The sequence below is a fragment of the Notechis scutatus genome, chromosome 4 (assembly GCF_049901735.1).
Source record: "Notechis scutatus isolate UNSWTSFEM ecotype Mainland chromosome 4, rNotScu1.2, whole genome shotgun sequence".
Classification (NCBI taxonomy): Eukaryota; Metazoa; Chordata; class Lepidosauria; order Squamata; family Elapidae; genus Notechis; species Notechis scutatus.
This window is the reverse complement of record NC_142012.1, coordinates 132,544,937-132,557,284: the sequence shown is the minus strand read 5'-3', so window position 1 is coordinate 132,557,284 and position 12,348 is coordinate 132,544,937. Positions and strand designations below refer to the sequence as shown.

The following is a 12,348-nucleotide window of genomic DNA, read 5'->3' as shown; positions in this document are numbered from 1 at the left end:
TTTCAAATAAATCTAAAATTTTATCTAGTCTCTCTCATTCTCTCTGGGATGTGTTTCTCACTTCGCAGTCTACCCTACAGTACCTGGTTTATCATCCGAAGATGAGAATTCATAAAATAATCTCATGCATAGTTGTGAACTATTTTTTCTATCTGCCATAAAAGTTTAAACATTATTCCAGTGTGCTAGAAATATTAAATCAACCCCATCCCAACCTGTTTCCAATAAATATTCCAATAAATATTACAGCATGTTTGGACAATAATTTAAATATGAGAAAGATAACCAGAATCATTTTTTAATCAAATGAAATTTGGTTGAGCTGGATGCAGTCTTTGGCATCTTTATATATAAACACTGCAGTGGAGGTCCATTGTCTTGCAGTCCACAAGATCTACTTTTGTCACCTTATTTAGGCTGCAGAAAACCTGTGAACTTTGTGGTGTTAACTTTTGCTCCATTAGGTTGACAGCAGTATATTTACAGGTAAGGTTCTTTGTTGAATGTGTTTGACATGATCAAAGGATCCAAATGTTGAGGAAGTCATTGAACAATTATGTTGTGTGTAGCCTTTGAAGGATTTTAGACCTAGGGAGATTCTGTAATTACAGCTGTCTTCCAAAACGCCATAAAACGTAGTATCTGAAATCTGTATACTTTAGAGGTGATCTGTTATATTGGGGACTTTGATTTAAAATGTATTCTAAGGAATTAGAATAAGTTTTACTGATAGTATATTGTCTTGCAAATATAAAGCATTAACATGTAACTAAAAATACTAATTATTTTTAATATTTCAATTCATTATAAATTACTATGATTTTGAATCATTTTATATATCATTAAAATGGAATTATATGGCTAGTGATACAGCAAGTAGAGAAAGGAATGACTGAGTAACTAATGGATCATTAGCTGTGATGCTTCCAAGTTTCATACGACTATCCTTAACGTATAAATATTTTTTTAAAATTAGCAAAAAACAATGTGAGCTTCAAGGAAGCAAGCCATATTATAATACCTTTGAAAGTTTGCCAATCCTCCACCCCCCACTTATGTTTATTTTTTCCATTTAACAAGAAAAAGAGAAACTAATTTTTACTTTTAATTTTTAAAATTTTTAATTTTAATCTTCCCCTCACTCTGTTGTAGATGCTGAACAAGAATTGAGGGGGAAGAATAAATAGCAAATCATACAAAAATGAATTAAAGTGTATTGACAATATGGACTGAATTTCTGTGAGCCTAATAACTAAAACTCGCTTTTCTGTGATGTTTAGTCCCTTATTAGATTATATATATTTTAGGTAGACAAGGAAGCAGGCCCTTCGTATCAGTGAAAGAGTTAATTTGATTTGAATTGTATCCTCTGCTCTTCCACATCTCGCATTTTGAAAGCCCAATGCACATATTATGCTTTTAAACCTACAGAAGTTCTAGGTTTGGGTCATTTCTAATCAGTAAATTATCTGGTCAGTCAATGAAATGTAAATTGGTCCTGTCCAGGTTGCTGACGAGATAAAATGACCACATGCTACTTGCTGCAATAGTCAAGGGGGAAAATAGTAGAAATGTTCTTTTTTCCTCCTGACAGTAGCTACCTGTCTTTCATTTAGTTGCTGCCAGAATTTTGGTGAAGCTATCATGAGTGGTTTCCTTGTACTTCTTTAATGACCTATGCAGCACTGAGAATACCTGTATAAAGAGATCTCTCATTGTCTCTCCAGAACAATCTAGTGAGATAACTTGGGCTGAGATATTGGGGACTTTTATTGTGATCTTCCTTATCCCAGTCCACCACCAGTTCCATTTTACTACACTGGTAAAAGTACATGAAGACTCATCAGTAGCATATGATGGCCTTTTCTTTTGCAGTCTAATGTCAATTATAAACATTCATGTACCACAAAGATAGCTTTTTGAAAATAAAACTAAAATCAGTCATCTTAACAATATTCCTTTGAATTCAGTATGAATTCTTATTCCTTCCCCGATAACCGAGGTAAGTTTCTGAATTTTAAAATCCTTTTTGTAAAGTATCTTCTGGATTAGATGTCAACATTTTTATAATTATACTAGGGCAGGAATGAGCAAGTTATAACCCCAGGACTAATTTCAAAAGGTTATTACAAAGAATTCATAATTCTGGGGAAAACAAAACAAAGCAGTCCTGTTTCTGCACAGAGAATTGTGGTTCCCACCCACTTTAGATCTTACCCTTATCCTCCTCTACTCCTTGCTTCAAAACATTTCTGCAGTGAAACACACTGGAATAAATATAGTTAATTTAATTAGGAGCAACAAGACTCACTATATCACTTGTTCCAGTCTGTCCAACTGTGTCATTGGGCTCATTCTTCAGACTAAACTATAATGTGATTCATTTAAACTTACAATGTTATGAACTCAACCAATTGTTTTATTTGTTGTGAAATTTATTGTAGGCTATGATTTAAGCCAATACAGGTAGTCCTAGACTTAACGACCATAATTGAGCCCAAAATTTATGTTGCTAAGTGAGACAGTTGTTAAATGAGTTTTGCCCCATTTTACGACTTTTCTTGCCACTGTTAATGAATCATTGCAGTTGTGAAGTTAATAACCCAGTTGTTAAGTGAATCTGGCTTCCCTCATTGACTTTGCTTGTCAGAAGGTCACGGAAGGGAATGACATGATCCCGGGAAACTGCAACCTTTTAAAATATGGACCAGTTGTTAAACATCCAGATCTTGGTCACATGACTATGAGGATGCTGCAATGGTCATCAGTATGAAAAATGGCCATAAGTCACTTTTTTCAGTGATGTTGCAACTTGGAACGGTCACTAAATGAATTGTTATAAGTTGAGAACTACCTATAATTACAATATATATCTCCTACATTGAATTTTTTTGAGAATATGTTTACCTAAAGCAAATTCTGCAGGAATAATCTGGAATTTTAATTAGCACAGGAATTAGCTACTGAATCATTTCTGCAGGTAAATCACAAGTCTGCTTTAGCATATTCACAAATGTCATGACTTTTGTTCACTCATATGTTTAAATGAGGTGAATACAAAAAAATCCATCAGTCTGTCTTGAAATGAGTCTTTATTGTGCCATGTGAGCAAACACTTGCAAGTAATAATCAGATCTATCATCATGTAGATGCACAAATAGACCTTGAACAACCAATGAAGAGAAAGGGTTAGTTGGTCATTTCCAATCTTTAATGGATAATCCCCCTTCTGCACTTTTGTCCCTGCTGGACAGTTAAAAATTACTCATTGACTTCTACAATATCATCTGTACACACTGAGAAGCATTGCGATGTAAGGGTTAAAGTGTTGAAAGTGGAGTGGAGAAGACACAAATTCTGGTCCACCCTCAACAAGAGAAGTTCATTTGGTGAGTTTGACTAGTTACTGCCTCTCTGCCCAACATACCTCGCAGGATTGTTGTGGGAAAAATAGGAGGAGGAAGCATGCTACCTTGAACTCCTTTTTCAAAAGATGGGACGCAAATAAATGCACCCCCCCCCCCAAAAAAAAAGCAGATAAATACACCCTATTGACATTGCATACTTAAGTATCAATAAGCTTCCTGTGAAACCTTTTTACCAGGATCAAATTATTCACAAGAAACCTTATTGATGTTAAAGCTAATTACTCTAGGGATCTCCAATCTATCTCTTACTTGCTGCAGCATGATCGGGTAAAGAATGTATATTGGTCTAAAATCATATACTTTTAAAGTAAAATTGCAAAGTACTGAGAATTCTTGGCAAATCTAGCACTATACCAATATAATAAATAACTGCCCAATAATAGATTGTACAAAATTTTTGTTCCTTAACAAACAACAGAGTAATTAGAAAGCATAATAAGACTACAAAGCAATCACTAGAGGAGGAAGGAGGAAGTTTGTGGGAAGAAGAGAAAAAGGACGAATAACCCTTTTATAACGGCTGGAAATCACATTCGCCCCCCACCCCCACCCCTTAGAGTGTTCTTCTTCCTGCCTTTCTCAAGGAAGTGTCAAATCTAACACCTTTGCAATAAAGAAGTGGAAGTTTTTGAAAACCTTGTAACACCTAATCAAGGGATGTAAACTTTCTGTAAACCTAATTTGTGGATTAAAGAATCTCTAACATTTTTCAAATGCTTTTTTTTTTTTGTCATTTTAATTATAAATTAGCCAATTGAAAAAGAAAAGCATGAAATGGTCTCCAACCCGAAAGGGAGAATAACTTTACATATTTATCTTCTATTTGAATTCTAGTGCCCTAACTAGTAAACAATGCAATAGAATCTCACTTTATGTCTTTACTGTATTACCCATAACAATGCATCCTTTTAAAATATCCATTGACATTTCTGAAATCAAACCTCCCTTCAGTTTGAAGCACTACTAATTCTTTTCCCCCTGTGTGTTTGTGTGTGTGTGTCCATTAAAATTTGTTACCCTGAACAGAGCAGGGAAACTGCAGCAACAATCTCTACAACTCCCTTTCCATAAAGTAGGGAACAGGATCACCAGCATTGTAACTCTTAAACTAGTTGACTTACTGTAAACTGCAAATCATGTTCCTACTCTTAAAGCATTCACAATTGGGTACAATATTTTCTCTAAAATTGCTACTGCTTCTTCACTTCTAAGAAGCTTAAGCGACTTGAAGAATGGATCTTTGATAATTATCATCCTTTTTTTCAGCCTCTCTCTCACACTTGAGTCCCATTTGCTGGATAGCTCTATATCTTATTTCCACTTAGAGAGTTTTCCACTGATAGATTCTACCTTACATATATGACAGTGTATTATATGTACGTGCAACCTACCTGATTCAAGACTATTACTATTGGTGTCATCTTGAAGCTATTCTATCTATGACAGAACTGAAGGGGTGAGTTCCTGGAGTTTATTTTTTATTATTTTTATTATTTTATTTTTATTAAACATTTTAAGGGAAGATAGGAACTAATATGAATATAAAGTAAGGAAAAGGTTCTTGCACTTTTAACTTTCTTTGATCTTGTTTTCTTTTACTTTATAATATTTTGTAGTTCCTGAAGTTAACTATTGGCTTATTTCGATGGCTTCTTCATTCATACAAAAATGCTTTTGCACATGAAATATGTGGGAGACCTTTTTCCCCATAAAGATAATTCAATAATGAAGATTTGGCAGTTCTCACATAAAACCATAGTGCAAAACATGACAGAGACATGATTTTACCATTATCTGCTGTATCCTCTGAAACAGAAGAACTGGTAAACTTACCTATTATAACAAGTTCTGAAGCTCCACTGATGCTGATATAGTGTGTGTGTGTGTATATATATTGATTTGTCAATCGCTTACAAGATAATAGGTATAAGTATGTACATAGTTATGAATACATGAAATGGGTACATATAAGAAAAATAAAACAATAGGACAGGGAGAGTAGGCACGTTGGTGCGCTTATGCCTTTTCATTGTACCTCCATAACCACAAAGATTCATTGGTGAGGATGGCTACCTTTTAAATAGCTAAAATAATCTTCTATCCCAAATTCTGAGTTTTATTGTGGCCAAACTACCATGTGTTTTCCCACCTCTGGCTGAAGCCTCCTGTGCTGCTACACTTCATTTCCAAGGGAGATGGGACAAAAGTCCAGTTCAAAAGGAAAACAGACAGCAGGGTGAGAAGAAAAATCCTCTTGCAAGACTTTATTGAGGTCTGTTCATATTTGTTCCAAAGTTACTATCTCAACACATTGCACTATGTATTGTTTTTCACAAATAAACACAAGCCCAGCAAAATATTACTGCTCACATCCTTTCAAAATGATAACTTTTCTGAACCTCTTTGTAAAAGCTTAATAATATTCACTTACCTTATCCATATTTTCATTGAATAAGTATCATATTGACATGCCCTTCATTTACCCGTTCAAAAGTATTAAGAGATTTATAAAGGATAATTTTGTAACATTTCAGTCTTAAATGTTTAGATTTATAATCTTTAAGACATAAAGTTCCTTTCATTGACATACATACAGATTTTTAAAATGGACACAGGACCTAGGACGCTGAAAGTTTCTTCTCCATGGGTGGAATAATTTTAAGAAGCTATTATCAACAGACTCATTCCTCAAGTATTATATAGTTTATTTGAAAACAGAAGTTCTAAATGTATGAGGTCATCCTAATGCTTTCATCAATGAATGCAGCTCACTATGTGCAGCGTAGCTCAGGAATGCACCTGAATTACTTCAAAAGTTTCCAAATTACCCTCTCCCATAATAGATTGATAATGTAAAAATATGTGTTTACATATCACTATTACTTTTTTCATTTCAGATGGAAAGATTACAAAACACCTTTTATTACAATGTTCATTATTTATTAACATTTAGATTCGGAGAAGTATTCTATCCTGGTCCGCCTGCATGTATGTCAAAATATTTTCTGAACTCTTGAGAACATCTTTTCCCTCTCAAAATTGAAGAACATGGTGCTGTCAAAAAGATTCTAAATAAACTGCAGCTTGTTATGTTGACCATTTAGTGATTCCTCATCATGGCTAAAAAAATATCATTTTTGGATAGAAAATGGGACTCTATACTTCCTCACTACAATATATTCTCATGGTTTGCAATAGAGAAAGAAACCAAGGGTATAAAACCATTTTTGTTCTTTATTTCAGAGCTTTTAAACTCAAACAACTTTAACACTGGAGACAGACTATGTACAATGGAATTTTATTTACTGAATGTATGCTGGTTCCCTTGCTCCGAACACTCATACTGTACCATCATAGATCATCATTTTAGCCATTGTCCATCCACTGCAGGATGAAGGCCTCTTCTGCATGTTTCAATACTGTCCTGAGCTGTTTTTTGCCAATTGGGCCTACAATGCTTGCTGATGTCAATTCATATATGGTGTTATTTTCACTCTTGATATTATTGCTTGATTTACACAAGAAAACCTTCCTCTATCTACCCTAGAAGCAGAAAGGCCTTTCCAAGGAAGCTCATTCCTTCTTGGGGAGGCAAAGGGGGAGAGAGAATGGTGAGAAATTCGTACACTGGAAGAAAAACAACTCTTGGGCCAGTATTAAGACCATTTACATCAGATAGCCTAAAAGGCAGTTTACAAAGTACACACCTTCCAGTCAATGTTGTTTCCACTTTTTATTGTTCCACATAGTTAACAAAAAGAACTATTACACAGACAGCCCACATTTTACATGTTTATCCCTCCTTTTTCCTAAATTGGGGCATTTTCATAGGTTAACAACTTCTGCAATCTGATGCCCCCAACTATCTTTGCTGGTTGTACTGGAAAGGAAACAGAATATCAGGTTGAGAAGACTGCCATAGATATCTATGATATGAAGTCTTCCTGGAAAAATAACAGTAAGAATACTAACACTTTTTTTCAAAGACAAGTTTCATGAGGAAGGATGCAGTGGAAGATTTTTTTTTTTTAAAAAAAAAAGTTGTGGTTGTCAGCTTTCTAACCAATTAAGTGTCATTAACTGATTTCCATTCAACCAGGTTTCATTTGTCCAAACTGTCAAGAATTATTAGTTTTAAATTGGTTTCTATGCAAATTTACTTAGGTTTAAGCAATACTCAACACAGTTTTCCTTGCTTCTAAATGAGCATGCTTGCATTGCTTGAAAATCTGCTGGGATATATTTTCAAAAAATGAATCTGGAAGACGCAGAACAAATCTGAGGAATTTAGTGTGCTGAAATCAAGATCAATCCAAGAACAAATGAAACATTCCAGCTTCTCCGGACTTGAACAGACAAGTTCAGTACAAGAATTAAGTGCTTAATTACCAATGTTTGCACTCAAGGATACATATTTATTAATCACTAACATGGAACTGAATATCTACAACAATGCTGTGCCTTAAAATACAAGCAATCAATGAACTTTTATTTTAAAAAAGATTAAAATAAAAATTTGACAAGCGAATATATATACATATACATACATACATATGTATATATATCTCACAGTAAAATTCATGTTCATTTTGTATTAGATGTGCACAAAACACATTTCTAGAAGGCACCCTGCCACCAATGTTTTAAATGTTTACGCCATTTAATCCTGATTTCCAGTTTCCTCTTCCTTCACTGAAGGAGAAATCCTAGAATACTAAACTCATCAAGAAACTAGCTGCATCAATCCCTTTCAGGGATTTTCCTTGGCTTATCTTTTTTTAAAAAAATCTATCATTAAATATATGAAATTCTGCATTAATGCTTTACTTCATACCTTTAATTGAATTAAACCAACAGGTTCTCAAATCTACAAGGGCTTTTTCTTAACCCAAACTACAAGTATTGGAGGCACTTACTACATCCCCCACAAGAAAAAAGTAAGTTGCAAAAACAGTGCTGTGCATCAAAAGAGCTCTTTTGCATACACTTCCAAATCTTTTGACCCCATACCCTTAGCAATAATTAAGAAAAAAAAGACATACAAATTTCAGTTCTCATACTCACAGATGAAATGTTAACTTACTTAGCAATTCAATCTGTCAATATTTGACAGTGAAAGAGATCAGCTATACAGTCCTGCTTATAATATAAATGCACTATCTGAAATCCTCACTGTCTATATTCCAATGGCTAGAAGAACACAGTGCTCAAGTATTCTCCCTATTAGGTAGATCTGTGTTGGTTCTTGTGAAGTTTATTACCATGGTCTCCACAAAGATTTGGAAAGGCTGGGAGAAGGCACATTTTGACTCCGAGACCTGTCCAGTCCATCCAAAGAGATGTGGCTTTGTTCTGTCTCTGTGTTGTCCAGATCTGAGCAAATCTCTTCACTGGAGGAAGGTGAAGGAAGAGGGGAAGTGAGACTTGACAGGCTTAACGTTCCATGTGAATCTCCAGGCATTTGAAAAGGCTCATCTCCACTTGCCCGCTGGCTGATGGAGGGATCTGATAAGACATCCACAATCAGGTCTTGAAAACTGCCTTCGTTCAGGGGCATTGACTCTAAAAGGTGATTCAAGAGCTCTGCTGCAATGGTAGAATCAATCCCAGGACAATTGGAGACAAATGTATGAACTTCATGCATGCACTGAATATACCCAGCTGCAAAGCGTTCACTGGCCTCTCGCTGCATTTTGTCGCCATCTGAGATGCAGGTAAATAAGGAAACAAATACAACCAAGTCAGAAATCACCTCTTTTTAGACCTTTCATCAATAATGTATTTGAATCAATTCCTCTCATCTCACAATGTCAACTAGTTTAACTGTATTACACTTGCAGCCATGTCTGTGAAAAACCCTTTTAAATTAACATTAAGATCTCCAATGGAAGGATAGTCAGAATTCATTTCAAAATTGATTGGAAAAGCCACATTATTTCCAAGATGGAAAGTCTAACTGAACAAGTTCCACTTTTGGAAGACAAGAGTTTTAAAGCCTTTCAGTTTCTGTGCAGAAAGAAACTCTTAAAAATATTTCTATGACATTTTTTAAAATTTCACTCTTATGAAGCTGCAGAGCTGCAAGTATCCAGCTAATTAAGATTGGGAAAAATAACTGATCAGTTATAACATAAAAGATTCAGGAAAGGAAACACTGAAATAATTAAGAGTAAGGAGTGGAATAAAATGGTCAAGGAGGATCTGTTTTGTTCTAAAAGAATATGTTCAAAATAGCAATGTCAACTAGGGCCTAATCCAGTTAGAAGAAAGGAATCACATATACTGTCCAATTGAAGGAACAAAAAACTATCTCAAAGCACTTTGAAAAAGAGAAGGGTCTTTCCCAGGCAGTAATTACAATTAGTCCAATTAGGAACTCCATGGAAGCAGCAGCCTATATTCTGGCAGGAACGGGTCTTTTTAAAACTGTTACCCCTTCTTCGGAAAAACCAAGCAGGATCACCTCCTGCGGGAGTTCACTCGCCAATCTACCGGAGGGTCCCTTTTAATGTAGCCACCCAGGAGAATGAGGCGCAGGGATGACGGGGGCAGCCGACACTCACCTAGCGACCTGCTCTGCAGGATTCCCTGCACTCGCTTCACCGTCAGCTCCAGCACCTCGGCGTTCTCCATCTTCGTTTGGAACTAGAAGGAAGCAAAACGCGCAGCGGGACACAAGAATGGTCAGCCTTCCCCTCCCCTCCGCCGCCAACACCCCCCCTCCACTCCCTGCGGAGATCCCCATCCCTGCCCCTAAATCTTCGCCGGCCAAGTCACCTCGGTTTCCGACAAGATCAGACGTAGCTCTTGCAGGCTTTCGTTGATTCGCGCTCGCCGCTTCTTCTCCACCAGCGGCTTTCTTGCCTGGCCAAGGCGGGAGGAAGCAAAAGGAAAGGGCGTAACTAACAAACAACCCGCTGCACGCGCGTGGGAATGCATGCCAGGCAGCTCGAGGCTGCAGAGCCCCATCCATCCCCGCCACCCGTTGGCATCTCTTCCCCTGGCTCCCAGGCGCCTCACCTTCCTATCTCCTCTGGCTTGGGAGAAATCCTCCTCGTCCCGGCTCGATCGGGTTTTTTTGGAGCGAAAGGAAGGAGCCATGGTGGTCCAGGGCAAACGCAGCGAAAGCGGGCCGGCGGGTGGAAGGGGGAGGAGAGGGAAGGAGAAGAGGCGGCTCCTATCGCAGCAAAAGCCGGGCGGGGCCCCCTCCTCCTCCTCCAACCCCAAAATGTCTTCCTCCTTTCTTCCCGGGGCCGATTTCCACCTCCGCAAGCCCATTCGGCGCCCCCTCCCGGAGCCGCCGCCCCAGCCGTATTTATAGGGTCTAATTTGCATGTCAATGAGCCTATTGGACGCCGTGCGCAGAGAGGCAGCTCAAATGTGGACCCGAAGCACCAATAACAGGCGAGCGCTTTGTCTCTTCGGTGGCCGGAGAAGCCGCGAGGAGGGGGGGAAAATCGGACCAATGGACGTGAGGTCCCGTCCTACGTGCATGCATCGGACGGGGGGAGGGGTCGGTTGTTCCGAGCGTTTTGTGTGGTTTGGTTTGGTTTGGTTTTACCCCTCGCTGCCGTTGGCGTGTTTTTTTGCTCAGCCTTTCAGTCCCGTCAGTTATAATGAAGGGTGGTCGGTCTTCCCAATAAATCTCTTTATTAGTTTGGTTAGAAAGTTATGATTCCAGAATCTTGGCCAGGATAAAAACTGCATATTCGGGAGAGAGCGAGCTCAGAAATGCCTGTATTTATGCCCGCTCAGGCATTGAGATTTGTATAACAAAGAAACGTCGACAGAAGGGGCTACACGGTGGAAGCTTCCGTCTTACATTTAGCCCCCACTGGGATTTCTTTTATATTAGATATTGTGCTGATTTACATCTCAACTTGGAAACTTCGATCAATTGAACTGAGAAAGATTTGCAGTTTTCCTTTAAGGTTTTTCCTTTTCTGCCAAACTGTAGACCAGTGGTTCCCAACCTTTTTTTTCACCCCGCACCCCTAAAGAAATTTCACTCGAACCTTGCACTCCCTGAAATTTAGACTTTAGGAACTACTGAACGTGTTAAATATATGGTAGGATTGAATCTTTTCAGCTATGTATGTGACGGCCACTAAATAACAATACTTAACTCTAAAATGAAAACAAAGTTAATCCATTGCATAATAAAGAAAAATGCCAACATATAGCCAATATCCTATTATTTACCTGGACTTTTCTCGCACCCCCTGGAATATCGTCTCGCACCCCAGGTTGGGAACCCCTGCTGTAGACTGAGAAAAGGGACCGGGCTGTCAGAGAACCTGAGAAAAGTGACTGCCTGCTGTTAAAGAACATCTGGAGTGGAAGGATCTCTGGGCAGCAACAATACAAGCAATTTTAGGGAATGACACCACTTGTAAAGTAGTTGCAGCTTTATACAGAAGTGGTAAAACGGGTGTCAAACTCAAGGCCCACGGGCCAGTTGCAGCGTGTGGGGTGCTTAGATCTGGCCCATGGGGCTGCCCTGGAAACAGCGAAGGATTGGCCTGCAGTGCCTTTGCCAGTGCAAACAGGCTTCCAAGCTCCATTTTTGCTGGCAGAGGATTTCAGGAGGCTGGCACAGCCGAAAACGGAACTGGGAAAGCTTGTTTTCACTGGCAGAGTGCTCGGGCCACCACAGGTGCCTCTGACTCAAATAATGTCAAGCTGGCCATGCCCCCCTGGGCCCCTGAGGTCAAACACAACCCTGATGGGGCCCTCAATGAAATCGAGTTTGACACCCACATTCACAAGACAACACTTGTTCTTGGAACTAACACTAATATAGCAGGACTTACACGCCTGGCACATCACTAGCAATACTGCAGAGGCTCACTGTCCATACAACTGCTCACTGATAATCCTTGACTTACAACAGTTTGCTTAGTGACCGTTTGAAGTTACA

The 12,348-nt window shown here is 38.3% G+C and overlaps 1 protein-coding gene across 1 annotated transcript; it reads right to left on the bottom strand.

The window, feature by feature from the left end:
- Positions 1 to 7,461: 7,461 nt before the first annotated feature.
- Positions 7,462 to 10,703, bottom strand: LOC113432869 (transcription cofactor HES-6-like). Its single transcript, XM_026663879.2, has 4 exons — positions 10,449 to 10,703; positions 10,206 to 10,292; positions 9,992 to 10,073; positions 7,462 to 9,131 (listed from the first exon to the last, which is right to left on the bottom strand). Exons 1-4 carry the CDS (start codon positions 10,527 to 10,529, stop codon positions 8,686 to 8,688), a joined length of 696 nt encoding a protein of 231 aa, XP_026519664.1. The 5' UTR covers positions 10,530 to 10,703; the 3' UTR covers positions 7,462 to 8,685.
- Between the last annotated feature and the right edge of the window lie 1,645 nt (positions 10,704 to 12,348).

What these genes read in the sequence shown, in the direction of transcription:
- LOC113432869 (XM_026663879.2), bottom strand. Translation starts at nt 10,529, where the DNA reads ATGGCTCCTTCCTTTCGCTCCAAAAAAACCCGATCGAGCCGGGACGAG. An exon ending in AAGCCAGAGGAGATAGGAAG is followed by an intron (nt 10,293 to 10,448) that starts GTGAGGCGCCTG and finishes CGCCTTGGCCAG; the next exon opens with GCAAGAAAGCCGCTGGTGGA. An exon ending in TGATCTTGTCGGAAACCGAG is followed by an intron (nt 10,074 to 10,205) that starts GTGACTTGGCCG and finishes GCTTCCTTCTAG; the next exon opens with TTCCAAACGAAGATGGAGAA.